The sequence below is a fragment of the Arthrobotrys flagrans genome (assembly GCF_004000055.1).
Source record: "Arthrobotrys flagrans strain CBS H-5679 chromosome Unknown unitig_8, whole genome shotgun sequence".
In the NCBI taxonomy this organism is placed as follows: domain Eukaryota; kingdom Fungi; phylum Ascomycota; class Orbiliomycetes; order Orbiliales; family Orbiliaceae; genus Arthrobotrys; species Arthrobotrys flagrans.
The window spans coordinates 444840-471492 of NW_027137553.1; the positions used below are offsets into that span (position 1 = coordinate 444840).

The 26653-nt window shown below is 47.5% G+C and overlaps 3 protein-coding genes across 3 annotated transcripts; 2 read left to right on the forward strand and 1 right to left on the reverse strand.

Moving 5' to 3' along the window:
• Positions 1–2169: 2169 nt before the first annotated feature.
• DFL_006637 (uncharacterized protein) lies at positions 2170–3744 on the forward strand (the record flags this gene model as incomplete). Its single annotated transcript, XM_067636097.1, has 1 exon — positions 2170–3744. One exon carries the CDS (start codon positions 2170–2172, stop codon positions 3742–3744), a length of 1575 nt encoding a protein of 524 aa, XP_067487748.1.
• A 2531-nt stretch (positions 3745–6275) lies between these two features.
• On the reverse strand, positions 6276–9319 carry DFL_006638 (uncharacterized protein; the record flags this gene model as incomplete). Its single annotated transcript, XM_067636098.1, has 3 exons — positions 6276–6341; positions 6395–8710; positions 9140–9319. 3 exons carry the CDS (start codon positions 9317–9319, stop codon positions 6276–6278), a joined length of 2562 nt encoding a protein of 853 aa, XP_067487749.1.
• A 3152-nt stretch (positions 9320–12471) lies between these two features.
• Positions 12472–25565, forward strand: DFL_006639 (uncharacterized protein; the record flags this gene model as incomplete). Its single annotated transcript, XM_067636099.1, has 9 exons — positions 12472–12516; positions 12589–12903; positions 12968–16391; positions 16449–16568; positions 16627–20426; positions 20505–21036; positions 21110–25109; positions 25171–25400; positions 25471–25565. The coding sequence occupies 9 exons, from the start codon at positions 12472–12474 to the stop codon at positions 25563–25565; spliced, it is 12561 nt and encodes a 4186-aa protein (XP_067487750.1).
• Between the last annotated feature and the right edge of the window lie 1088 nt (positions 25566–26653).

Below are 26653 nucleotides of genomic sequence, written 5' to 3' on the forward strand. Positions count from 1 at the left end.
GTCAATGCTGTCCAGCGTCAATACAAGGCATAAGCACTGTAGCCGGGAGTGGAAAAGGCTGTAACATCTGCGCCATGCTTAAGCAAAATTTCAGCCGCCCTAGCATCAACCCTTCTCAACCGCCCATATAAGAGGGTTCTGCCTTTCATTGTCTCCTTTGTTGATAAGTTCGAACCTAGAATATCCCTTCAGCTCCTCAACGAGGTCACCGGCTTCGACCCTGATAACTATTTTGTGAAGCCGAGTTAACCCGAGGGCATCGGGGTCGATATCACTTCCTGGGAGCAACCTCCTAGTTTCTTCGAAAATTTTGATGGATGGCCGCGTGAACGCGTTCGGGTCATATATTTTTTCGACAACAAATAAGCAAGAATATGGGGATCTATAGAATAGGTTGTGGGCCCATTAAGGTATCATGTTAACTACAAGGCTGATTGAATACATGCCGTTTACCCCGCCTGGCTATGCGCATGCAGCATCAATCCCTAACACATTTATGAAGCCAAGTCAGAGTACCCAATTGCCATTATCCTGATTGCGCCTCACCTATATGGAGACTAAACCTAGGCTGAATCATATCCCCACTAACATGCGCGTCTGTGTCGTGGGAAGGAGAAAGGCTCCTGCCAACACATAGACCTGTTGTATTTATTATTAGACATGGAGAGTACCACGCAATTGAACTTGAATATCAATCATCAAGAACATTCGAACAGCCAAATCTGACAAGCCTTAAAACCCAATATTACCCAAAAATATAATCTACAAGGTGTATTAGTTAGATTCCTCGTCACAGCTTATCGAGATGCCCAAATTGGGCCTTTGAATGGATTTTCTCGACGGTACGTGGTCGTATACGCACATTGACATTCTCAACGACACCATCATTATTTCTTGGCATCCTAAGTTCTGCCTAGTTTGTCTGGCCAATCAAAAGTCTATTTTGGGAAGCAAAAAAAAAAATCGATGGGAGCAAAAGACAAAAGGTCGAATTGGGATTCGAACCCAAGTTATCGGAAAGTTTCGACGAACTCAGAGAGTCTAATCAAAATCCGATGTGATAACCAGCTACACTATTCAACCGTAGTTGACGGACTTCGGCTCCCTCTTTTGGGTATATATCCGTTTGCCGGAATCCGGCCATATCAAATTTTGCCAGTACCTGGAGATCCCGGATAAAGATATCAGAGCCAATTTATATAGCTCCCACTATCCGGCTTCGGAGACAAAGATCGAGGCGTGGATCTACCTTTGGCTTGGGCAAGACACTTTGGGCTGACCAACCCATGCCAGAGTTTGTTGTATTTTGCAACCTATCGAAACGTTCGCAACAATGCAAAACCACACGCTGCGACATGCAACATTAATATCCCAACTACACGACAAGCCAAAGTCCGAACCATCGAGAAGCCAGGTTCCGCGGGCTCTTCAACTTCACCGTGCGCAGGTAATCGCGTACGGTGACGGTGGGCCATACCAGCCCACCATATGCAAGCAGTACGATGCAGCAGCGGCAGGCCAAGACCCTCCCGATGCATGCGCAATGCATTGGGCCGGCCTCGTTATCTAACTCTATCCTCGAGTCAACTTCATACGCTACGACCATTAGGAGCTGACCATGATCTATCAGCTCTCAATGGCTATCTACTACGTTCTAGACAGCTGTACCCAGATATCCGACCAAAACTGGTTGAAATTGCGGCCAATTCACCGTTGTTTTCTCCGGAGAGGAGTTTGCCTTCATCCTATCTTCTAGGACGGATGAAGCCTTCGCATTTTGCTGCGATATTGCAAAATGACTTTGATGCCCGATATTGGGAAACGGAAGGCGTGTGGTCAGCTCCACAACGGACTGTGGCCAGTCGACAAGCAGAGTATAAAGCTCATGGTGATATGTTTGTGCAGAATATCACGACATTGATACTTAATAAATACTTACTGGGCAGCTTGCCACCGGGGTGTTCAACGGTATAAACTATACACATCCTATACTCTGCGAATACAGATGACGATATTCTAACAAACTGGAATCTTAAAAAATAGTAGAACTTCTACAAATTCATCGACAGCCACCCCCTCTTCCGCCTCATACTGGCATTCAGACTCCAACTTTACTGTCGCCGAGAATTCCGTCTCTTACCACCGGACCCACGTCCCTATAGAAAACACATGATAACCCTCCAAAGTTGGGCCACCAGCCGGATCCCCGTGACCTCAGAAGAAGAATTCCACAGAGGAACCCAACATCTAGATAACCTAGGACGACATATTGGTGACATAGCATTCGATGATCCTGATCTCAAAGCCGCTGTTAGAAGGGTATCTACCGTTTTAGGCGCGCGCGTGCTGACTAGGCATATCTCACCGCATGCTATGGGGGCTGACCTTTCTGCATCTTCGGTGATATCTGAAGATATCGATTGGTTTACGGATATTTGTGGGGATATTATGTTTTTGATATTACACCGTGGTGTTAAACAGGCGGAAATGGAATTCAAGGCTAAAGGGGGTGTGATAACCACGACAGATCTAGAAAACAGCGATGCAACCGAAGTATCTTCAAATGAAGAACAACCCGATTCTACAAAAGACTACGAGACGGCTGCAGATGGATCAACTATAAGACAAGATCTTTCAGCACAAGAAATCCTCAAAATCCCACCATACCTGCGAAAAGTCTATCGGAACGCACGTCGGAGAATATCGACAGCTTCCTCCAAAAGCTGGGACATCGATATCACGGATAATACCTCATCATCACCGGAATCATCAACCACATCTCAAGAAACGGCCAAAAGATCCCTCCTACTCCGTAGTACTACATCGCCAGTAGGATCAAGACTTTTTAGAACCCGAGACTCCCTAAAACAAAGGGCAGCAGGATTAATTCTCCTCAACCGCATACTCAAAAAGAAATCCGGGACAACAGAATCCGCCACCTCCTTCCCGACCACATTAAAAACAGATCCAAACGCTAGCCGTCCTGTCTACTATGGCAGCTCTCCCTGGAAATACGTACCCTCTGAACTACTCTCAAAATCAAATAATGGAGAACCTGAGGAAATGGACGCCCCCGTCGGTGAAATCCTAGACTCCCTCAAAGACGCAAAAGAAGCATATTCTACTCCAGAACCAGTAGTATTTGGACCAGAACTCTGGAAAGCCCCCCCGAAGCCTCTTCCCCCTTCACACCCAGCGCCATGGGATAACTTTCACGCCCTCTCCGAAACCACCGGACCAGAACCAGAACCAACCTCGGAATCAACCCCAGGGCCCCAGTCTACAGAAACAACCCCCACAAAACCCCCAATCCACAAATCATCCTCCCCACCACTCCCAATCCGAAGAATCGAATCCAAACCCGATCCCACCGCAAACCAACCCCCCTTCAGCCTCTCCACCGTCCAAAACCTCGACGCAGTCCTGCAGAACCTTGCAGCCGCGAAACACACAGGAACCTACAAGCAAAAACTCCAATTCATTCCAACTCCTCCAGCAAACGACCCTACAACTTCCACCAACAATCAAAACGAACCCCGCATAAATTTTCACCGCACACACCCGCCACCAAAAACACCAGGAGATTTTCATCAACTAGAAGAAGAACTTCACGAAGCAAATTCACAGCCTAAAGACCCCTTTGCCGTATTAAAATCACAAATGAGGGACCTATTTTCTTCTATCAAACCTAGGAAACCCTCCGAGGGTACTCAAGGAGAACCTTCACATGGAGAAAAAGATTGACCAGCATTGAGCTCAAAGTATACTACGAAGACTGGTTTTATATTGCGATATAATCTACCATCATTTGCATTGTACATACATACCCATCGTCACAAAATGTCACATGTACTTATATAATTCTATAGCGAGTATCTGGCTTCCTCGGAACACAATATATATAGATTCCTAGTGGACAAAGCAGAGTCCCATGGTACCTCCACTAATCTAAAAATAATACCAATAACCCCAATGACCCAAAGAAAAGAGAAAACAAGTACTGAGCACAAAGGCACCCCAAGGTCATAACATGCATGCCTGAGTGAAAACTCGATCAACTTTCCCAATAACCCAAAGAAAAAGAAACACCAAGTACCTATTATAAGGTACCCAAAAGCCAGCCGTATACTCGCATAAACCATCATGGCAATTCCAATACCAAAAACACCCTACTCCTCAAAAACCCTCTTGAACCACTCCCTTCTCAAACCTTATCCCACCCCTCCATCCCCTCAAACCCCAAAACCTCAACTCCCAAAACCCTCATCCTCTCCCTCCTCTCCTTCTTACCCCTCTCCTTCCCTCTGCTTCTCATCACCCCCTATCGCATCTGCGACTCCAAAGGATTCAAACAAATCGGGTTGTGCAATCCTCGCGTTCTTATGTGTCCCCATTCGATGAATCGACCAGATGATATTCGTCGCTTGCCGCATCCTCAAAGCCTCGGTAGATGGCAAATTGCGATCCTCCAACTTGTATCATCACGATCCGTACATCCGGATTTTTAATTCCTTTTTCTTCAAAAGACTTCTTCCCGGCTCGAAGTTGTGCAAGAGCCTCTGGATTGATATCGTCGATATCAATCTTGCCTTCATCTTTAATTCCCACGGGATTCCGCTCAACGGGTAATTTATTAGATGGATGAACGACCCGAAGTAAAGGTGCGATATTTTGCTAACAAGTCGGCTCAAACAGCTGGTTAAGATATCGTCGTAGTTGATTCCGAACAGTCCGTGGCTCCATAAAGTATGTCCTTCTGAATATCCTTCGAAGATGGAGATTGGAAGGAGAGGAGGGGTTTGGAAGGTGAATGTTGGGGAGATTAGTTGGTCGATTGTTGTGGGGGAGGCTAACGTTGGGGTTGGTAGTAGCTTTGTGGGTCGTTGAGGATGTCGTCCATATGCTTGGGGTTGTATTTAGGGGGGTACGGTGGATGTCCACTGTGGTAGTGTGAAGATTCCTTCGAGGGATATTTAATACTGTATTTATGCATAATATTCCGCAGATTGCCTACTACGAAAGATTCAGTGGATGAAAAATGTAGAATAATAGTCATAACAACAATGATAACCGCTTGTCAATAGCCGATCAATATAAAAAAATCCTTCAAAATACCGACTTCGAGAAGAAACTGCGTTGTCCACCCAAAAGTGCAACAGAGCAGTCCCCTTGGTCAGCCGCCGACAGGGATATTGATCGAGAGCTGTTTCGGGACGGGTACGCCCGTGCGCTTCGACATACGCATCATGATGCAAGCGACTATAAGCTCTTGGAAGGAGCTTCATGCATGATTTCGAGTCAATCGCGATTTAAAAAACAGACGTCGAATTGATATAAACTCGGTAAAAAAGTAATATGCCTGCGCCTCGAATACTCTATTTAAATAAACTAGATATAAGACTATACACACTCACGAACCAACCCTTTCCCATCATTAATTCGTGAATCCATAAAAAACCAGATGAAGGAAAGAAACCTATTCAGCCTTAACAGAAAAACGAGTATAACAGACAAAAACTGGGCTGAGGAGGAAAGGAGGTCCAGTCTAGCTAGCTAGCTAAGAAAAACAATAGAACCGAAAGCCGAAAAACCACAGCGTCTTAAACTCGCTGACTAGTCTTTTTTTTTTGGTTATTTTTTTGAATTTCCCAATAACATTACCAATGAAGGGTAAGGTAAGAGTGTCCGCACGTGTATGTGATGGTACAAAAGCCCGTATATTGTAACAAGAGAAAGGCTTTGATAAAAAAGAGTCGACAAAACCAAAACCCAGGCTCATCGCTACCGCCTGTCGTATTGGTTAAAATCAATATCCACTATAGGATATTGATAAAAAAAGGAAGGGCATCCGTGGTGCGCAATAGCAAAAACATCTCGACAAGGGAGCATACAAGTAACCCGCGCGCTGAATAACTGATCAGAGAGTCAAAAAAGAGGAAGGAGGAAGACAGAAATTCCTGAACGATCAAAAAAAGTGGGGTCACAATTGCAAACAAGTAAAAATAAGGGCTCCCTCATCAGCCCCACCACCCCCACTTCTTCTTCTCAGGTTGTAGATTCTCTTGCTTAGCAGAACTAGGCGTAGTGGGCGAAGGGCCGGGGCTACGAGACCTAGCGGCACTCAAGAATGCAAACCCGTCTTTCTCGGGAATTAAGGAAATCGGCGAAAACGATGAAGAAGTGGCTGAAATCGGCGTTGTAGCACCGCTCTTTTGGTTGGCATTGGTAGGAACGGCGTGTTTTCCGCCGGTTGGGGTGGCAGGGCTCAGTAATTGCTAATCACCTAGCGCCTTGCGGAGCTCATTCCAGCGGGTCTTGAGGAGTTCGTGGGCTTCCGTGATCTATACCGCATGTTAGTGTCAAGTTATCAAAAGCGAATTAAAAGGGGAACTACCTCTGCTAAACTCATCTTCGTTCCAACCAACTCCATTTCCATCTCACGCATTTGATCCTCCAACGACTGGTTCTCATTGTGAATCTCCAAATTCCTCTTCATAACCTTCTCCATCTCATCCTTCATCTTCAATTCAATTTCCTTCGGCTGCTTATCGACAACAACCTTCAGCTCATCAACTTCGACCTTCAGCCCCTCGTTCTCATCCAACAATTGCGAGTTCTGCATCTTCTTGTGCACGAGATCGGTAGCAACGGCGACGTGTTCTTCAGTCAAGCTCTCAATCTCCTTGCTGAGCTGCTTGACCTTCGCGTTGAGAAGGATGTTCTGGTTCTTCAACGTCTCCTTCTCGAGCATCTCCTCCATCTCACGCTTATCCATCTCGACCCAGTCGACAGTATACTTGTGAAGCATCTCCGGCGTGACAACGATATCGCAGGCATCTCGGACCAACTCGTTGGCTTTATAAATTTCCTTTTCGCCACCGTTTCCAAAGAAACCGGCTTCCTTCAAGCTGTTGGCGCTTGGGTTCTTGTCGATATACGCATCAAAGAGTTTCTCCCTCAAGAACGGCAGCAGAGCCTCCAAATTGTCTATCTGTCGAAGGGCGGCTTCATTCTTCTTCATCAAGGCGATACCGAACTTCAAAACGGCACCTTCGATACCCTCGGTGATTGCCAAGTCGTACACTCGGAGGACAAGTTGAAGGGGGAACTTGTACGCAAACAATGTCAAAAACCATTGTGTGGCGTACAAACTGGACTGTGCCTTCCTCCTGTTCAAGTGGACCGACAAAGCAGGGCAAAGATCCTCGAGCAAACGGTCGTACTGGTAGAGTCTAAGATGAAGACCCTTCATTCCGGGTGTGAACATATCTCTGAGGGAGTATGTTCTCATCAACTCGACAAGAAGGGAGAAAGCCTCTTCTTCGGTCATGTTGAGGAGCAATGGAGCACCAAGGAAGGCCATGCCTTGGACATAGCCGACTTCGGGATCGTAGATGGCATACGCCTTCATGAGACCCATGAGACCTTCTTGGCGGAATCCCTTGTAGTTTGCAAAGCTAGTGCGCTGACCCATGTCCTTCTTGATTTCTTTCTCGAGTTGGGTGACGGTCTTGCAATCGACGGGTGCAGGTGGTGTCGGATCGCCAGGAACCATGGATGGCGGTCGGTGGATTGGAATGGTGGTCATGTGTGTCCCCGGAAGAGCATTGAATTCGCGGTAGATGGCTTCGATGGATTCTGTCTTGGAACGAGCAATGGATTGCCAGACAGTGCCACGGATTGTGGCAGGAATTCCTGCTTGAACCTTTTCGGTGAGGAGATTCGAGGACTTGGCAGCGACAGCATAGTAATCTTCGACGACCGAGGACCAGAATTCCCAGTCAATTTCTTCCTCTCCGATTGTCTCGCGACCGGTTCCAGAAGTACCCGGGCGGGATGGAGCACCCTCTGATTGATCACCGGCGGGGACATCGATGATGCTAGCTTCTTCGCCTTCCTTAATCTTTTGGAAGCTGATTCGGAGAGAATTGATGCCCTTGACGGCCTCCTCTTGGAGGTTGGCGTCAGCATGAGAGAGGTTATCCTTTGTGGTTTCCATTCTTTGCTGTGTCAAATCCTGTCCGGATGGTTTTGCTAGGAACGTTTGGATGGTTGGAGCGTTGAGAGTGGGGAGAGAAGGGCCATTCTGTGTCGGTGTTGTGATTGAAGAAGCTGTGGTGGTTGCAGAAGATGTTGTGTTTCTTCTGCTGGAGAAGAAGCCAGTTGTGGCTGTGGTTCCCGGAGGCGAGGTGGTCGAAGGAACGGAGCTAGTGCTTGACCGGGAAAGCCAGCTGAATGGACCTCTTCGGGGAGCTGGAGCTGGAGTTGCAGCTGCAGTAGTTGTATCCTTGGCAGGGACGGGAGGTGGGTTTGACGAGGATGATGACGACCCCCACGGTAAGGAAAATTTAGAGGCGACGGTAGGAGGAGGAGTAAGAGTGGTCTTTGGAGGTCCAGATTGAGAAGAGACCGAAGAACGTGACTTTATGGAAGCAGTACTAGCAGCAACAGGGGCAGCTTCCCCAGCTAAGTCGATATCGTCCATAGAAGTGGTAGAGATGGTATTTGAAGGACGACGGTCCGGGTCGTCTTTGGCGGGAGCTTGGATGGGGGAGCCCTTGGGGGAGATTTCACTTGATGCAGAGGATTCTAGAGCCGGTGTCGAGGAACTATCGTCATTGTGCACGGTGGATTTGACGGAAGGGGTAAGTTCACGCTTCATTTCAGTAGGTGATGCCAGCTGGGAAGCGGCAGGCGAGTGGAAAGAGTCCTAGCAGGGGTTGGAGATGTCAGTTTACCTGGTGTGAAAGAGAAAGAGCCAAGTTGATCATGACAGAAATGCAAGATGCCATTATTATTATTATTATTGGGTCGTCGGGAGAAGGGATAAGATCGAGATGAGGTCTGTCCACCTCTGTATGTATGCATATCTGCATACATCCACCATGTGGGCGGCAGGACCAAGGGCAATGTGTGGCAGGCGACCTCGACCTCGTTCGGGGTTCAATCGACTGCTTCAGGGAAGCTAGACAAACTTCGCAGAAGATATAATTGGAACAGGAACAGGAACAGGAACAGGTACAGGTACAGGTACAGGAACAAGTACAGGTACGGGAAGCGGGTACATGAACAGGGACAGGAAGCACCCGACCAACCGCAGCCACGTTTATACTAGAGGAAGAAAAGAGATAAAACTTACGCCATTGGTCTCTTCATCTGAAGAATCGTCGACGTCGACGGTCTTTTCGGTGGATGTTTTCTCGGTGACCTTGACGTTAAGAGCTGGCTTTTCGGTAAGACCAAGATCGATGTCCTTGAGATTGGAGTCGACAAGCTTTTCAGGAGCAGGAGAAGGAAGAGGAGCAGGTTCGGCAGCCATGGTGTTCTTGCCTCTCTGTCGATGAGAAGAGGGGGGTAGATTGAGAGTATATTTCGCTGGTGGATGTGTGAACTGGGAGGAGGCCAATCGATGAACCTTCTTCTTTTAAATTACTCCTGACTTGGTTGAAGCTGCTGCACTCAATGCAGCTGTTATTTCTTCGCGTGCCGGACCAGGCTAAGAGCTGTGCCCCAGCAAAACTCCACTGCTACCTATTAACTGGCTGAATGGAAGAAAGAGAAGAAGTTAGTTAGCTGGACGGGGCGCTTATAATTATAATAACTATTATAATTATAAACGTGCAGCAGTCAATGTTGCATTTGAGGGAGACGGAGGGATGAGAGAGATTGAAATAGGAGAGAGAGAGAGGAAGACCGACAGCTGGCGGAGAGACACTCACTCTCAGGTTAGAGAGCAGTGACAACAGCAATTGTGACCTCCACCAACAGACAGACAGCTAACCAACAGATAACTGTACTAACCACTTTCTCACTAACTAAACCAACCGAGTCGAGGGACGGGTGTGCTGCGGTCGATTGATGAATGAAGAAAGAATGGGATCAAATACTTGAGCTTTTTAGTCAGACCGTCAAGGTCTACTACACTATTCCCTGTACGAATAGCAAAATCAAAAGAAATGAAGGGGAGGAAATATCGAGCTGCCAATTCCAATTCTTGACAGTTTTATTCCACAAAAAAAATAAACATCTACACAGGAGAAGAAGATTCGAAGAAGAGCAAAGGGTGACGATGTTTCTTTTATTTCGTCAAAACATTTTAAGGGGCTGCAAAATGACCATTTGATGTCAATGTCACGCTTCCCTTCCCGTGTTCTTCTGGACTCTCACGCTAGCGGACGCCCTGGCATAGCAGGCACGAGCCTGCCAATTTACCTGGAACAGCCTCTCCCTTCGCTCAATCAACCATCGATGGATCTTTCTCTTTCTAATCAGGGGTTTGTTTAGCCATATTAACTGCCCGACACATCAGAAACGAAAAACCTGGGGATAGTCTGTATACGACGGTTGGGTGGCTGGGTCTTCAATGATTGGTTGCCAGTCACTCTCGCTTCGTTTCAGTTTCAGGCGGAGCCTGCCTTTCTGCCCTACAAACTACAAACGGCCGGTTGGGGGAACATTTTTCAAGATGGTCAAAAATACCATCCTTTTTTTTCACTAACCTTGACTTTACATACAATTGCTAGCCGGTGTAAAATGCTGTATGCAAGGAGGAGTGGAGCAATTTGGATGTAATGGGGACTTGCAGGCGGGAGTCCATACGGGGCCCTATCCGTTATACTATGTATGTATATGTAGACGCCGGGAATGCATATGCGTATTTTTAGCCACCCTGAATTGAGGTACTCGCAACATCGGAATGCACGTGATGAGCCTCTTATATTCTTCCTCTTTCTGTATTCCTTAATCATCGATGTACTCTTATGACGTATTGACCAGAAGGATTTTCTCAATTCTAGGAGGTTTCCGGCGTGGGACTGCTATATATAGCATACAGGACTTCGGATCAGAGAACAGTTACTGTGCTATTACAGCTTCGATCGGAGATCTTAATGTAATTCGTATACTTACCTTAGGTTGTATTAAAATACAAATATAACAATTTGTTGGATGCCAACAGCTTGTGACTATAAGGCATTGATAGCTATCGTGGTAGACGGTCCATATAACCGACCCAACTACTCAGCCAACAGTACTCTACATTATATAACGGATAGATGTATACAACAGGAGCCTATGAATCTCTTTTGGTTCAAAATCAAAAATACATTAATTCTTCTATCTAGAGAAGTGTGGAATAAGAATATACATGATGTGTGGATATTACATATACTGTTTTAGTTGTGTATCGAAACAGTGTTATCGATAACGTACAACGAACCGAGCCTGCCCGACATTATCCAGATATAACCCGATTTTTTTTATTATTCTTGTAGAAGCCGATAACCTGCGGTTGCATGTAGTACTATAATAATTATAAATTTGTCCGTTGATGGTGTCTATCGATTGAATAGCGGTCTGTCGGTTGACCCGATTATGCCCTGTTGAAGTTATGACTGCTTCACTTTTGTTAGCAGTACATCTAGGTTATGTAACCGGAATATCATGATCCTACTACGTTATATCCGATACGCTCTGTAAAGATAAGTGCAGGTAAGGGCCAAGATGCAATAGAGTCAGAGAGCACGGTAGGATCTAGAATAGAATCGGACAGACAGACAAAGATCAACACTCCAGCCATCACATCACATCACGTCCAAATCCAGCCAAATACAACTACAGGCACTGTCAAACAACTCCACAGACCTCGATTCCTCTCTCCTTACATCAACATCACCCCAACATCACCCATCCCGATCATACTCACAATCACAACCACCTCTTCCGACCTCCATCTACGTTATATCATATTCTACCCCACTTTATCTATTTATCTACAACCCCGCTGATACGATACGCGTAAATCCAAACCCTTGCAGGATCACAAAACCTTTTTCCCCGCTAAATTTTCGAGCTCTTAAGCTTCCCTTGAAGTAGATTGCATCACACGAGGCTGCACCCTTCATCGTGTTTCCCAATCTGCTTTCTCTCAAACCGCTTCTCTCCTCTCCCTCTCTTTTCTACTAGCCTTAAATTTACTAATCTACTTAGCTTCAGCTTAACCATCGTTCATATCCTGCGACCATTCTTTTTCTCTTTCTTTCCGTTTCCATCATCATCATTTTGTTTGGCTTCAAAGCTCGGGAAAACTGCACGATTCCTTAGCTTGAAAAGCTGACATCATCACGACTCATCACTCTCTCTCCGTCGATAAAAAACGAAAAAAATTCTCCTTTTTTTCTGTCTTCGAACTTTTATACACGGAGAGGAAAAAAAAAAAGAAAAAACCTGTCACCAACAATTTCTCTAGGAAAACAGCGGTGCTGGACGTATATATTTTTTTGTTAGCGTGTCTAGCACCTGTTTACCCCTCCTAAACTCCTACAATCTTCTCGATTATTCAGCATCCACCAAAAACCATACACATCCAGGCCTTGCGGTGCTAGCAAGGCGAGGCTCCAGTTGTCGAAGTTGGAGGGGATATAATCGTACGTAGGTGTCACAACCCAAGCACGGACTTGGTTGTTTCACAAAATGCGAATCAAAAAGACACCCTCGCAAAAGCACGAGCAGACGCTGGTACGACTTTCCCTCTTCTCCGGATCTTGATACTTTGGTGTAGATGCTGATATTGGGGCTTTTATTGTCTAGTCGCCGTTCGTCCGCGATTTCTCGACGCGAGCGATTGAACTATGCGATAAAGAACGACGCGGGGAACTCTCGGAGTACCTCGCTTCCTTCCCCTCGACATGGCCTTTCCCACGGGGAGATCTTTATCACTGGATTGCTCTGCTGAATCGTTTCGATGAGGTTCTCGAGGAACTCGTCACAAAATACAATCTGAAGGCTGGTCCGCAGCTAATACCTTTCGAAGCCGGCGACGAAGCCCTCCTCATCGACATCATCGACTTCAGCCGTCTACTAATCGAGGAGTGCGGTAACAGAAGTTTATACGCCAGCAGCAGTGTAAGATACCAACCTCTCCAACAACTCTGCATAAACTTTAGCTAAGAACGATATTATAATATAGTTTCTGAATGACCTCTTGAACACCGTCTCGTTGCCACTGCTCGTCAGTGTTCTCCGTCTTGGTCAGAAGCTCGCCCAACGATATCACAGCTCTAGATCGCGTACCGGAGCTCTATCAACCGCTGCCAACAATGCCCTTCTCACAAACCATTACAACATCAGCCTCGACAAGGTTACAAAAATCGCTTCCGGGTTCGTAGGCAGCGCTCCGGCAACCACCACACAGTCGACATCCACACCAGCCAAGGCTCCCCTAAAACCGCTTATCGTCGCGAATGATTTACACAAGTTGGCCACGGATACCTCGGAACCCGGTCTTTCGGTTGGAAAGGGCAAAACGCCAGCACCCAAAGATGGCTCGTCTTCCGATTCATGGGCCGTCTATGGATCCGTTAGCTTCACCTACTACGTTCATCCGACCCCCCCGCCAAAACCACCAACTCTCGAGAAAGGCAAAACACCAAACCCAACCCCTCGTAAGGCTAGCGGTTTGAGCAAGGAGCACAATGCGAAGGCCGAATTGTCTTTTGAGGAAGCAATTGCGGGCGTTGGTGAACCGAAACCTACTCCTACCGGTGTTCAGACTCTTGATATCCCTGCCTCGGTTATCCAATCCACAAGCATTATCGATATCCTAAAAACCGAGCTCCCCAAGATCCCAACCGAATACCATTACGAGCTACTGCAACGTATCCGCGTCGCAAAGGCTTTCTCGGAATCAGCTGAGGCGAGACGACTAATACTGGGAATTCGAATTCTCGCGGTCACCAACTTGGCATATGTTCTCAGCGAGAGCAACTTTCAGTCACGAGTTTTGGGGCCCGACAACGATGAACCTCGACGATTTCAACTTGTCTTCCAACTAGCCGACTTGGTCTCTCCGAATCGCGGACGAAATGTCGAAAAGTGGCTGCAAACGTTCGCTTTCTCGGGGTTGGAGGCTTTGGCCAAGTGTAAAACCAGAAATGGAGATGTAAATGTTGCTCTGGGTCTCAACGTCAGTCACGGTATCCTCCTGACGCTCCTACGGAAAGCAATCACCGAACTTGGCGACGAAGGGAAAGGAAACGATCTCAAGCCCAATCGGGAAGATGAGGAATGGCGCAAATCGCTTTTCGACTTAACTAGTAGTTTGCCCAGTCAGCAAGTATCCGGAGGTCTTCTCGTTGGCGCTGGACTCATCAGCTGTCTCGTTTCGGTTTTGAACCTACGAACATACAAGGGCATCTCTTACATTCCGAAAGCCTTACAGTTTCTCGATGGTCTTGTCTACGGGATCCCACCAGCGTTTGGGAACTTTGCGAATGCCAATGGTTTGGATGCGATGGTGGAGTTGGTTAGTTGGCAGGTTACGACTGCACTTGTTGAGTCCAAAGTTCCTGGCGGATCTTTCCCTGAGGCCTACAGGTCTCCGTCCACCGACTTTGAAACTGGGTGGTACCACGCGTACATCCTTAAGATGGCATTCAAATTCACCCATCACATGTTGAGTCAAACCGGGAACACTTCTGAGCGCCTGCTTCGAAACTTGATCGATTCGCCGAAGCTTTTGGAGGCGTTGAAGTCAGTCATCGCGAATGGGAAGATGTTTGGAAGCTCTGTCTGGTCATCTGCCGTTAATATCCTGACGACATTTATTCACAACGAGCCTACTAGCTACCCGATCATTCACGAGGCTAAACTCAGTCATTGTTTGTTTGCTGCGGTTACCGGACGACCCATCGAACAATTCCTGGAGGAGACCGCTGCTGCTTCCCCCACCCTCGAACGTGCCCCGACAACCGCAGGCGAAGAAGCTGGGAATTCCCAAGATACACAAATAATAGATGCGGATCAGCTCGAGGCGACCTCCCAGACCGCCACCACGGGTGAGCCAGCAGCTGCGGCATCGACTTCCGACAGCCAGCAGACAGAGAAACTTGCAGTAAGTTTACTAGTCGAGAACCCGGCCGCCACGATTCTACCAGCCCTCGACGTCATGAATACCATTCCCTTGGCTTTCGGTGCTATCTGTCTCAACAACTCTGGTCTCAACCTCTTCAAGTCTTCCGATGCTTTGGAGAAGTTCTTTGAGATCTTTGAGAGTGCTGAGCATGTCAAGTGTATGTCTGACTCCGACATTTCAACTGCGCTCGGTAGCCAGTTTGATGAATTAATCCGACATCACCCATCTTTGAAGGAGGAAATCATGAAGGTCATCGTCAAGATGGTTGGGAAGATCATTGAACTTGGTCACCGATTTGCGGCAAAGGAAGGTGCTGGTGCCAAGGTCTTTATCGAAGAGAATGGCGAGTACGTGGTTTCTGGAGGCCGACGAGCTCTTAACGGTGTCCACAGGAAATCCGTCAATGTCCCCGTCACAAATACCGATGATAGTGATTCGGATGAGAGCGACGTTGAGATGGGCGAAGATGACGATATACCTCCTCGCACTAGAAATGCGGATCTTGCACCAACTACGGCTACAGAAGAAACTGCACAGCCTGCTGTGGTCGAAGAGCCTGTCGACGATTCGCCAATCGAAAAGGTCTTGATGTCCGAGCTGAAGGAAGAAGAAGATTCTGACGTTCAGTATCCGGAAATTTCTATCTCGATGTATATCGATGTCATGTCCCGTTTCCTTGAAGGGTTCCTGTCACATCAGTCTCACACCCGTGACTTTGTCAAGCGTGGCGGATTCGACAAATTAATTGCTATTTACTTCTTGCCGTCTCTCCCCTTCGACTTCGCCTCTCGAGCAGTCTCTCTCGCTATGACAAGGGTCATGCACCTTTGTGGAGAGGCTTCGCCTGGAACTACCATCCCAACGCTGCTCGGCAATACCGAGAAGGCGATCAAGGATCTCGAGCCTTTGTTGAAGCACGAATCCAAGGAGGCATTTTTCCGACCACTCACGTCCCCTCCGAGCGGCGAGTCGGAAGGCTCTGGAAAACAACCTCTTGATGAAGCCGCACAACTCGTCAAGACGAAGGGAACTGACCTCATCAAGGATCTTGTTACGGCACACGCTCTTACCACTCTTCTCTCGGAGCTTTACTCCCAAACCTTGTACAATAGCCGAACCACAAGTCAACTATTCCAACCCGTTGCCCAACGTACATATTACGAGACCCTCGTCCCCAGCTTGGGCGCTTTGCACCGAGCTTGCGTTTGGGAAGAAATTCTTCTTCAAAGGAATCTTCCTGATACTTGGAAGGAAGCTACGAAGTTCAAGGATGGACTCGGATTCAGCCCGGACGATGACCTCATTGGACCTGATGGCCAGGAGCTACCACAAAAGACCGCTCAAGAGAAACGAGACGAAAAGGAAGCGGCTAAAAAGGCTGTCAGCGAGAGTGAAGGCAAAACCCCATGGTTCCAAAATGTGAAGACCATTCGCTTTTTGATCAGTCAGATCCCGAGCAGCATTACGCCATTCTTTCAAGGTATGTTTCTCTTTTTGTGTACAGTATTCTGGAGAAATTTTATTAATGAGGGTATAGGACTTGCGAGGGTTTTGGTTACCAGACGTGGGTCGGATCAAACCCACAAGAAGCACGCCTTCAAGATTGCGGATAGCATCTCTGATGTCATGTTCCAGCATTTGACTTGGAAACGAGTTGGTAAGTTTGCCAACTGCTGTAGTGGTGCTTGAATAGGGCGGCTAATTAGTTTCTGTAGAACTTTGGGATTCTGTCACGGACCGGTATAGCTACCTAATAATTGCCTTGTCTGCTATCTCTTCGCTTTTGCTAGAGGGAGGCGATCGAAATGGTGGCTCACAAGTCATTTGCATTATTTTGATTACGTTCAAGCAGAACGACGGTTTGAAGACAGTTGCCGATATCCTTCAGACTTTCTGGAAGGACGTTCAGGAGATTGCGGTGGATACTTCCGACGCGAGCGCACGCAATAGATTGGCTCACTGCTTCGGTGGTATCAAGGTTATCCTTTCGCTCTTCTCTCAGCTCGTCAACTCTAAGGCTCTACTCGAGTCTCCACAGACCGGCCACCTCCACTTTTCACGAGACAGAGATAGGGATCGACCAGACTACTTCAATGCTCACCAGTTTTTGGTTGAGTTGAGGTATTTGATCCTCCCTGTCGTTGAGGCTATGTGGAACTCCCCGTCGATTGAGAAGGTTTTCCCGACTATTGTCAAAGCTGTTGTGGAGATTCTCGGTACCGTTCTCAAAGCTGAGGGCGAGGGTGGTGCTTTCCAAAGACGCGATAAGGGCAAGCATCCAACCATGATTTCTTGGAGATCCTTTGAACCGAATGAAGATCATATTCAACAACTTAGGGACATGGGGTTCAGCCTCGAGGCTTCGCTTCACGCTCTGCGCCGTTCGCACAATAACGTTCAGAGCGCGACGGATTATCTTATCAACCATCCCGAGGAGTCTGGCAGAGCTGGTGCTTCGGGGCTGAGAAGACGCGCTAGTGACGACGATTCTAGTTCTGATTCTGAAGCAGATACGGATGTTGATGGGCCGACAGATGATCCTGCTACTACTGGACAGGGCCAACCTGCTGGGGAGAATGCCAATGCTGTAGCTCCTGCTGCTACCGCGGAAGGTTCTGCTACTCAGTCTGACCCTAGCGTTCCGGTGGTACCTGTCCTAAGTGGGAATGAAACTGCGTTTGCAGAACAGTTGAATGCAACTGCGGGCGCAACCACATTGCCTGTTGCTAGCACGAGTAGCACAGCAGCCCAACCTCAGAGTTTACCGCCTGTGACCGTTCCCATTGTTCCACAGCCAGTGCAAACACGAACTTCTACTAGTGAAAGTTCTGCATCCGCTGCTCCACCAGTCGGCACTACTCCTGCCAGGACTTCCTTGGCTGATCTGTTGAATCCTGCGCCGCTTACGGTGGATAACGGCCAAGATGGTGGGTTGATGGCAATGAACATTGACGATCTTCCTGTTGCGGTTCCTGTTGTTACACCACAAGGCGAGTCATCTACAGCATCTGGATTTTCCGGTCCTCCAGCACCACCCGCGCCACCCTTGCCACCCTTGACTTCGGCTGATGACAAGGGTAAAGGCAAAGAGGAGGAAGAACCCTCTCAATTCGTGGTTACGATTGAAGACCTTGAAGACAAGCGACGGGTTATTAGTAGCGGTCTTGTTGACCGTGCTCTTGAGATTCTTACAATGCAACATGAAGTGACTTTTGAACTTGCCAATCTTGTGACCAGCGCGTATACGAAGGGCAATGAGGAACTCCGCAGAGAGGCTGTCACAACGATCTTCCAGTCTCTCATGTCGCTTCAATTTGACGACGATATCCGTCCACAGGGTAAGACTATTGCCGCCGTTGCTCACTTCCTAGGTCTGGTTCTCCAGAACGCTACGTTCTTCAATGCCGGCTTGGAAGAATATAAAGACCAACTTCCAATTGTTACGTCATACATTAAGATCTACCAGAACGAGCCGTGCCCGTGGATCGGAAGGATTCTATTGGTTCTTGAGAAGTTTTTGATCGAGTCTTCGCAACCGCAGCAGATTGATTTCGTGCCGCCAGATTCTGACGAAGGATCTCAACGGCCGCCGATTCAACCTGGCTTTGTCGTACCGCTAGATCAGCAGATTTCGATCTTTAATTCGATTATGAGTGCTGTACCATGTGTTGGGAAGGATGAGGCTACCGCGCTTGCTATCGTTCGACTTTTGGTGCTCTTGACCAGGAAACGGGAGATTGCGCTGAAGATGGGAGAGTACCAGAACATTAATCGACTATTCCACATGTTCAAGGGTATGGCCGGTAGCGACACATCAAAAATCCGAAGCTGCATCATGCTTATCGTTCGCCATATCATCGAGGACGATGAAACGGTCAAGGCATTTATGGCGAGCGAGATCAAGACTTTCTTCAAGAATCGGGGTCAACGGGGTAGTAGACATATTGATCCTTCGACTTTTTGCAGGCAGTGTTCACATTTGGTGCTCAGGAATCCTGAAGTGTTTGTGGAGGCTACGAATGAGCTTTGCAAGTTGATGAATTATCAACCGAGTGTGAGGCATCAGCAGATTGTGTTGAAGGAGTTGGATGGAAGGGATGAGACGAAAGATGCTGATGAGGAACAGAAGGATGAAAGTGGAGAAGGGGAGGCGGGACCTTCGGAAACTACCTCTGCTGGACCCTCCGGAGATACTGAGAAGGGCAAGGAGGTTGATAAGGGCAAGGCGAATGCTGAAGCTCCTATTCCGGAAAAACCGAAAGGGGTTACCGATTTGAAGCCACCAGGTGTGGAGAAGCCGGATGGGGTTGTTCATTACTTGCTCTGCGAGCTTTTGGCTATCAAGGATGCGGATGTCAATGAAGGTATCGCTCCTACGACTACGACGGATGAGAAATCTGCAGCTGCTGGTGCGATTGAAGGCAAGAAAGAGACCGGTGGCGACGTCGAAATGACCACCGAGGAGAATAGTTCGTCGGCATCTGGCGCCCCTGCTACGCCATCTGATAAACCAGCCAAAACTGAGAAGGTGGAGTTCAACGGGGCGGATCATCCAAACTATCTGTACAGGTGTTTCTTGTTACAAGCCCTTACGGAGATTTTGGCGTCTTACAACCGCAGCAAGCTCGAATTCATCAATTTCTCACGACGAGCTAATGCTCGAGATCCGATTACGCCTTCGAAACCGCGCACGGGAATTCTGAACTACCTTCTTACGGATTTGATTCCTGTTGGCACTTTGTCTCAGCCTGACGATACGGTATTCAAGAAGAGGACTATGACTTCTAACTGGGCTATCTCAGTTGTCGTTTCGTTGTGTGCTCATACCGGCGAGACAGCTAATGTGGATGAAGAGCCAGATTTGATTTTTGTCCGTAAGCATGTTCTTGATGCTTCGATCAAGGCGTTCAAGGATGCCGGTGCTTCTTCTGAACACCTAGATGCTAAATACGCCCGCATGCTCAACCTTTCCGACCTACTATACCGAATGCTGGCATCCCGACCAAACGCCTCGCAGAACAACCATCTCCTTGAGAAGTCGCAGAAGCAACTTGCGAAGTTCATGTTTGAGAAGAACTTTGTGAACGCGTTGACAAATTCGTTGAGCGAGATTGATCTTAATTTCCCAAGCGCACGTAGGGTGATTAAGTACATCTTGCGACCTCTGAAGCTACTTTCTAAGACTGCATTAGATCTTGGAGAGGAGGATATTAATATCTTGGGAGCGGAGCAACAATATCTCGGTGGTGCGGGGGATGATGAGCTTTCTGTGGATAATTTGAGCGAGATTGCTGGTGTTGATGATACTAGGGAGGAGACACCTAATTTGTTCCAAAACTCGGCGTTGGGGATGTTGGAAGGTGGAGAGATGGAGGATGAGGAGGATGAATATGGGGATGAAGATGATGAGATGTATATTGATGAGATGGAGGAGTATGAAGAGGAAGAAGAGGATAGTCAGGCTAGCGATGAGGAGGATTCGCTTGATGAGGAAGGGGTTAGGGAACGTATGGAGGTAGGTGTTCTTTGGGGTTTGAAGACTTTTTATGGATGTGGTTTCGGTGATACTGATACTTGGGGTTTACGTTTATAGATGGAAATCGTCGTCGATGAAGGTCATGCATCGGATAGCGAGGATGAAGATGAGGATATGGACGATGATGACGATGAAGATGACGACGATGACGATATCGGTGATGACGAGCTTGCTCATGAGGTACAACGCGCGATTGAATATCAAGATGAAGACGATTGGGAAGCTAGCGACAACGGCGATGCCGACGATCTTGTTGGGGTGTTACCACAGGATCAGGAAGGACTCCTCGACCACGTTAATCGCGTCATTGCCGGTGATGGCGATCTTGCTGAAGAAATGATGGAGGATCGCGAAGAAGTGTTTATTGAAGATCCAGAAGAAGATGATGAAGACGAGGAAGAAGAGGAGGAGTTGGATGAAGATGATGCTGTTCCACAAGACGAAGAAGGGGAGGATGATGAAGACGATATGGGTATTCCCTGGGAGTGGACGGATGATTATGGAGATGCGCCTTTGATGACTCGGGCTAGACATCCGAATCCTCAGAATGGGTGGTATACGCTTGGTGGTACTTCTCGAGATATTATTCGTAAGTTTCCAGTGGTTGATTTTGGTTTTTTTAATATTTACGGGATTTACTGATTGAAAAGTTAATGGTTTAGTCACTGGAGGCGGAGGTCGACCGACTGAAGAGAACATGCAAAATCCACTTCTCCAGCCGGCTGCTCACACCACACATCCTCGAACAGCTCTTCATCGTCACGGACACGGTGGTGAATGGATCAATGCCTTTGACCCATTTGACGCCCCTGCTATTGGGGGTCCAGGTGCTGTTTCTTGGTTGACTTCACTCATGAATCTTGTTGGTCGCGCGCAGAATTTGCCAGCTACTATGGCTGCCGGTGGTGGTACTTTACAGTTCCATATTCAAGCCGGACCTGGTTCTGGTGGTATGTTCCCACCTGAGATCGAGGCGTTGCTTAATATTCGACGACCAGGACATCAGGATCCAAGATCACGTGAGCAACGGGCAGATCCTCTTAGTGCGGTTGCTTTTACGCCTTATTCTACTATTCAACGATGGCTTGACGAGATGAGACTTGGGTGGGGCGCTGGAGGGCAGGAGATTGCTGGACGGGTTATTAATTCGGTGTTGAGTCAGCTTGTGCCACCTGCTATTGAAGAAGAAAGATTAAGAAAAGAAAAAGAGGAACAGAAGAGGAAAGAAGAGGAAGAAGCTAGGAAGAGAAGGGAAGAGGAGACTAGGATTGCGAGGGAGAAGGCCGAAGAGGAAGAGAGGTTACGAAAGGAGGAAGAGGAGAGGAAACGTAAAGAGGAAGAGGAGGCTAGAGCTGCAGAGGAGGCTACAAGAGCTGCCGAAGCTGCCGCTGCCGCCGCCGCGGCTGCTTCTTCCAGTGCCAACGCTGAGGGTTCTGCCGCTGATGGTGGAGCTATGGAGGGTGTTGAATCGTCGCAAGCACAGGAGCCTGGATCTTCGGAGGCAGGACCGTCGGAGCAACCACCACAGAGAGCCGTTACTTATATCCGTGGCCGGGAGGTTGATATTACGGGAATGGGAATTGATCCTGAATTCTTGGAGGCACTGCCGGAAGAAGTCCGAGAGGAGGTTCTTACTAATCACATTCGCGAACAACAACAGCAGGCTTCGAATACCGGAGACCAAACAAATGAGATTAGTCCCGAGTTCTTGGATGCTTTGCCCGAAGATATTCGACAAGAGATTATTCAGCAACAACAGGCTGAACAGCGACGACGAGAACGTGATGCCCGAACTACTACTGGTGGGCAAATCCGAGGCCCCGCTGACATAGATGTTGCAAGTTTCTTGGCTACTCTCGATCCTACTCTGCGCCAGGAAGTTATCATGGAGCAAAACGACGAAATGCTTGCTCACTTCCCGGAGAATATTGTGGCTGAGGCGAATGCACTACGAGACAGATCTCGGATCCAGCAAATCGGAGATATCACTCGTGTTGTGCGTTCGCGACCTGAAGAGGTTCAGCCGCGACTTGTTCCTGAGAAGAAGGCTCGAAAGCAGACGCCGCAAATGCTTGATAAGGCTGGAGTTGCAACTTTGCTACGGCTCATGTTTATTCCGCAGCAAGGAAGTACCAAAATGTCACTTCATGAGATCCTGGTCAATATTTGCGAGAACAAGGTTACTCGAAACGAAGTTTTGGGATTACTTTTGTCTATCTTGCAGGATGGCAGTACCGATATGAACGCCGTCGAAAGGAGCTTTGCGCAGCTATCGCTTCGGGCCAAACAGATCAATTCATCATCCACCAAGACGCCACAGTCGGCACTTAAGAAGGCGCCGACGATTCCGTTACCGCAGACGAACAGTGAAATGTCTCCGTTGATGGTTGCGCAACAGTGTCTTGGGGCTATTACATCTCTCGTTAACTACAATGATCATATCAGCGGGTTCTTTTTGAATGAACATGATATTCAGACGGGGCTCAAAAGGTCTGTTAGTCGGAAGGGTAAAGGCAAGGAGAATCAACAGAGCAAGGCGAATCGATATCCGTTGAATGCTATGCTTGCTCTTTTGGAACGGCCGTTGATGACGGAGAGTTCGGGGTGTATGGAACAGCTTGCTACGTTGCTAAGTGAGATTACGAGACCGCTTTTGTTGTTGTTGAAGAAGGAGAAGAAGAAGCAGGTGGAGGATAAGAAGACTGAGGATGGGGAGAAGAAGGCTGAGGAACAGCAGCCGCAGGAGGGACAACATGTTGAAGGTGGTGAAGGGGCTGCTACTACTGCTACTGCTACTGCTACCGATACTGCTACTGATACTGCGGCTTCGGGTACCGCAACGACTTCGGAGGGTCAAACATCACAACCTGCTCAGGTGATTACGACAACACAACCTACTCAACCGGTTCCAGAAGTTCAGGCTACTTCTTCTGAAGGACCGTCGGCTACTGCTGGTGCTTCTACTTCTGCTGAGCAAGTTACTGAGGAATCGAAGGACAAGCCAAAAGATGAAGCTAAGTCCGTTCCTGAGAAGAAGAGAGCTGGTTTGGTGGCACCCGTTGTTCCGGACCACAACCTTTGCCTTGTCGTTGGTATAATCACGAGTCGGGAGTGTACTAGCAAGACATTCCGCGAAACGTTGAGCACTATGATCAATTTGTCTGCTATCCCTGGTGCTAAGGAAGTCTTTGGTGCTGAATTGATTCGACAGGCCCAGATCCTTGGTGGTACTATCTTGGAATCCCTAACGGAGCTGGCTTATAACCTCAAGAAGTCAGAGAGTGGCACTGAAATTGAGGGACTTGCCAATTTCTCGCAAGGTAGTTCTGATCAAGCCAAGTTGTTGAGGACCTTGACGGCTCTTGATTACCTCTTCGATGCTAGCAAGAAAAAGAAGGAACAGCAGCAACAGGGGGAAGGAAATGGTGATGCTGCCGAGGCACCTAAGACTGACGATTCCCGTCCTACTGATGCGGAAATCTTGGGACGACTTTATGAAAACTTGTCGTTCGGTCCACTTTGGTCTTGTCTTAGCGAGTGTTTGGCTGTTATCCATGATCGAGAGGATATGCTCCACGTCGCCACTATCCTACTTCCACTTATTGAGTCTCTTATGGTTGTGTGCAAGAACAGTGGAGTCAGTAATAAACGCTCCTCTGGTGGTCAACAATCTCAGCCACTTTCTGCGGTTTCCGAGTCGAATATGCAATCGCTCTTCTTTACGTTCACCGAGGCCCACCGCAAGATCCTCAACCAGATGGTTCGCAACAATCCCAAGCTTATGAGCGGATCGTTTTCATTGTTGGTTCACAACCCCAAGGTCCTTGACTTTGACAACAAGCGAAATTACTTCAACCGGCGACTTCATACGCGCGTTCCGGGTCGTGATTCGAGTCTTAACTATGGACCTTTGCAAATTAACGTCAGACGTGACCAGGTCTTTATGGATTCTTACAGATCGTTGCACTACAAGCGTGGAGATGAGATCAAATACTCCAAACTCAACATTCGGTTCCAAGGTGAAGAAGGTGTTGATGCCGGTGGTGTTACGAGAGAATGGTTCCAAGTTCTCGCACGACAGATGTTCAACCCCGGTTATGCGCTCTTCTTACCCGTCGCCTCCGATCGCACTACATTCCATCCCAACCGTATGAGCGGTGTCAATTCCGAACATTTGAGCTTCTTCAAGTTCATCGGCCGTATCATCGGAAAAGCACTCTACGAAGGTCGTGTCCTCGACTGCCATTTCAGCAGAGCCATGTACAAGCGTATTCTAGGGCAAAACGTCAGCCTGAAGGATATGGAAAACTTGGACTTGGAGTACCATAAATCACTACAATGGATGCTTAAGAACACCATTGAAGATGTACTACTGCTGACCTTTAGCGTTGACACGGACGACTTTGGAGTTGAGAGGGTGTTGGATTTGGTCCCCAATGGATCTAATATCCCTGTTACGGACGAAAATAAGGAGGATTATGTGAAAAAGGTGACGCAGTTTAGGCTCGTGGGTAGTGTTAAGGAGCAGATGGATCATTTCTTGCAGGGGTTCCATGATATTGTTCCTGCGGAGTTGATAGCTATCTTTAATGAGCAGGAGTTGGAGTTGTTGATTTCGGGTCTGCCGGATATTGATGTTGATGATTGGAGGAATAATACTGAGTATGTGGTTTTATTATCCTCTATGTCAGTGATTTTGTGCTAACTTTGGGATTACTTTTAGGTATCACAATTATACTGCCTCGTCGCCACAGGTGCAGTGGTTCTGGCGAGCAGTCCGCTCCTTCGACAAGGAAGAGCGAGCCAAACTTCTTCAGTTTGTCACTGGTACTTCTAAGGTTCCTCTCAATGGGTTCAAGGAGCTTGAGGGTATGAATGGATACTCGAAGTTCAATATTCACCGGGATTATGGTCATAAAGACCGGTTGCCAAGTAGTCATACTTGCTTCAATCGTAAGTTTTCCCCTCGAATTTTGGTATGTGGTTTTTTGGGGGTTGATAACTGACTTGATGGCTTTTTTAGAAATTGATCTTCCTGAGTATGAAACGTACGAAAATCTGCGCAAGAACTTGCTTACGGCTATTACAGCTGGTGCGGAGTATTTCGGATTTGCTTAGGCTTAAGGAACCCACCTATGCCATCACTTCTGGTGGCTTTTTGTGCTTTTCGTTGTTATTATTTTCATGAATTCATGAAACTTCATGTATTTCTTCTTTTATTATTCATTTTTTCTTTTTTTTTTTCTAGTGTTATAGCATTGACTTAGGGGTATTAAACAAAATGGTTTATGTTTTTACGTTTTTTTTTTTGTTTTTTTTTATCATGGTTACTGTCTTCTTTATGTTTGCATACCCTTTTCTTCTTCTTCTTTTTTTACGTTCTAATTTTCATGGATGGGATAGATATCATTACTTTCCTGGGTCCTCTTTTCTGTTTTCTTTTTTAATTTACCTTGCATGAGGTGGATAGATATGGAAGGGAAAGAAGCAAGGGTTTTTCTGAGAAGGAACAGAGGGTGTGCAGATCTTCTGGGACTGTGACTGGGAAAGACTTTGCCTTGTGGACTCTTTGGCTTGTGTAGTTAGGGGAATGGGAATTTTTATCTACTTTTATCCTAAATTTTTCGAATGAATAGTGCTAGTGGGTGAGGCAGTGGTGGGCTGGAGAACAAAATTGAGGGTGTTCTATTCTAGGTTTTGAGTGTCCTTGGGGTATATGTGATGTGTGCCCCGTGCCTGGACGCCGGTTGGCTACAAGTGATTTTGTAAGTAGTATGCGTAGACGGTATACTGTGTACCGTTGTCTCGTCACCAGACTCCTCAACTGTGGGTATACCGTGATTCTTCTTACTTTAATGGTATACGGTATCTTGCACACCGTTTCTCTCTTTCGCAGCCTTAAGTCTCTCTATCGAGCATCAAAGGTTTACAATTCCGTCTTTCTACATTACCAACCTTCCTCGAATCCGTTGTGTTTTTGCGGGAAGCTTTGGGACGTTGTGCGGCAGAAGCAATCTACCTTTCCAAGCATCATGACAGACTACGCAACTCAATCGGCAAGCAGTATTTGCGGGAGGTATCCCTTGCATTTTTGGATTATGCGTCATTGATCCTTCACCGTTGAACAAGCTTGGCGAGTTTGGCGGGGATACTTTAGCAATGGACCCCAGATTTCGAGGTTTCAAAGCGGTTAATCGTGAGCCTGG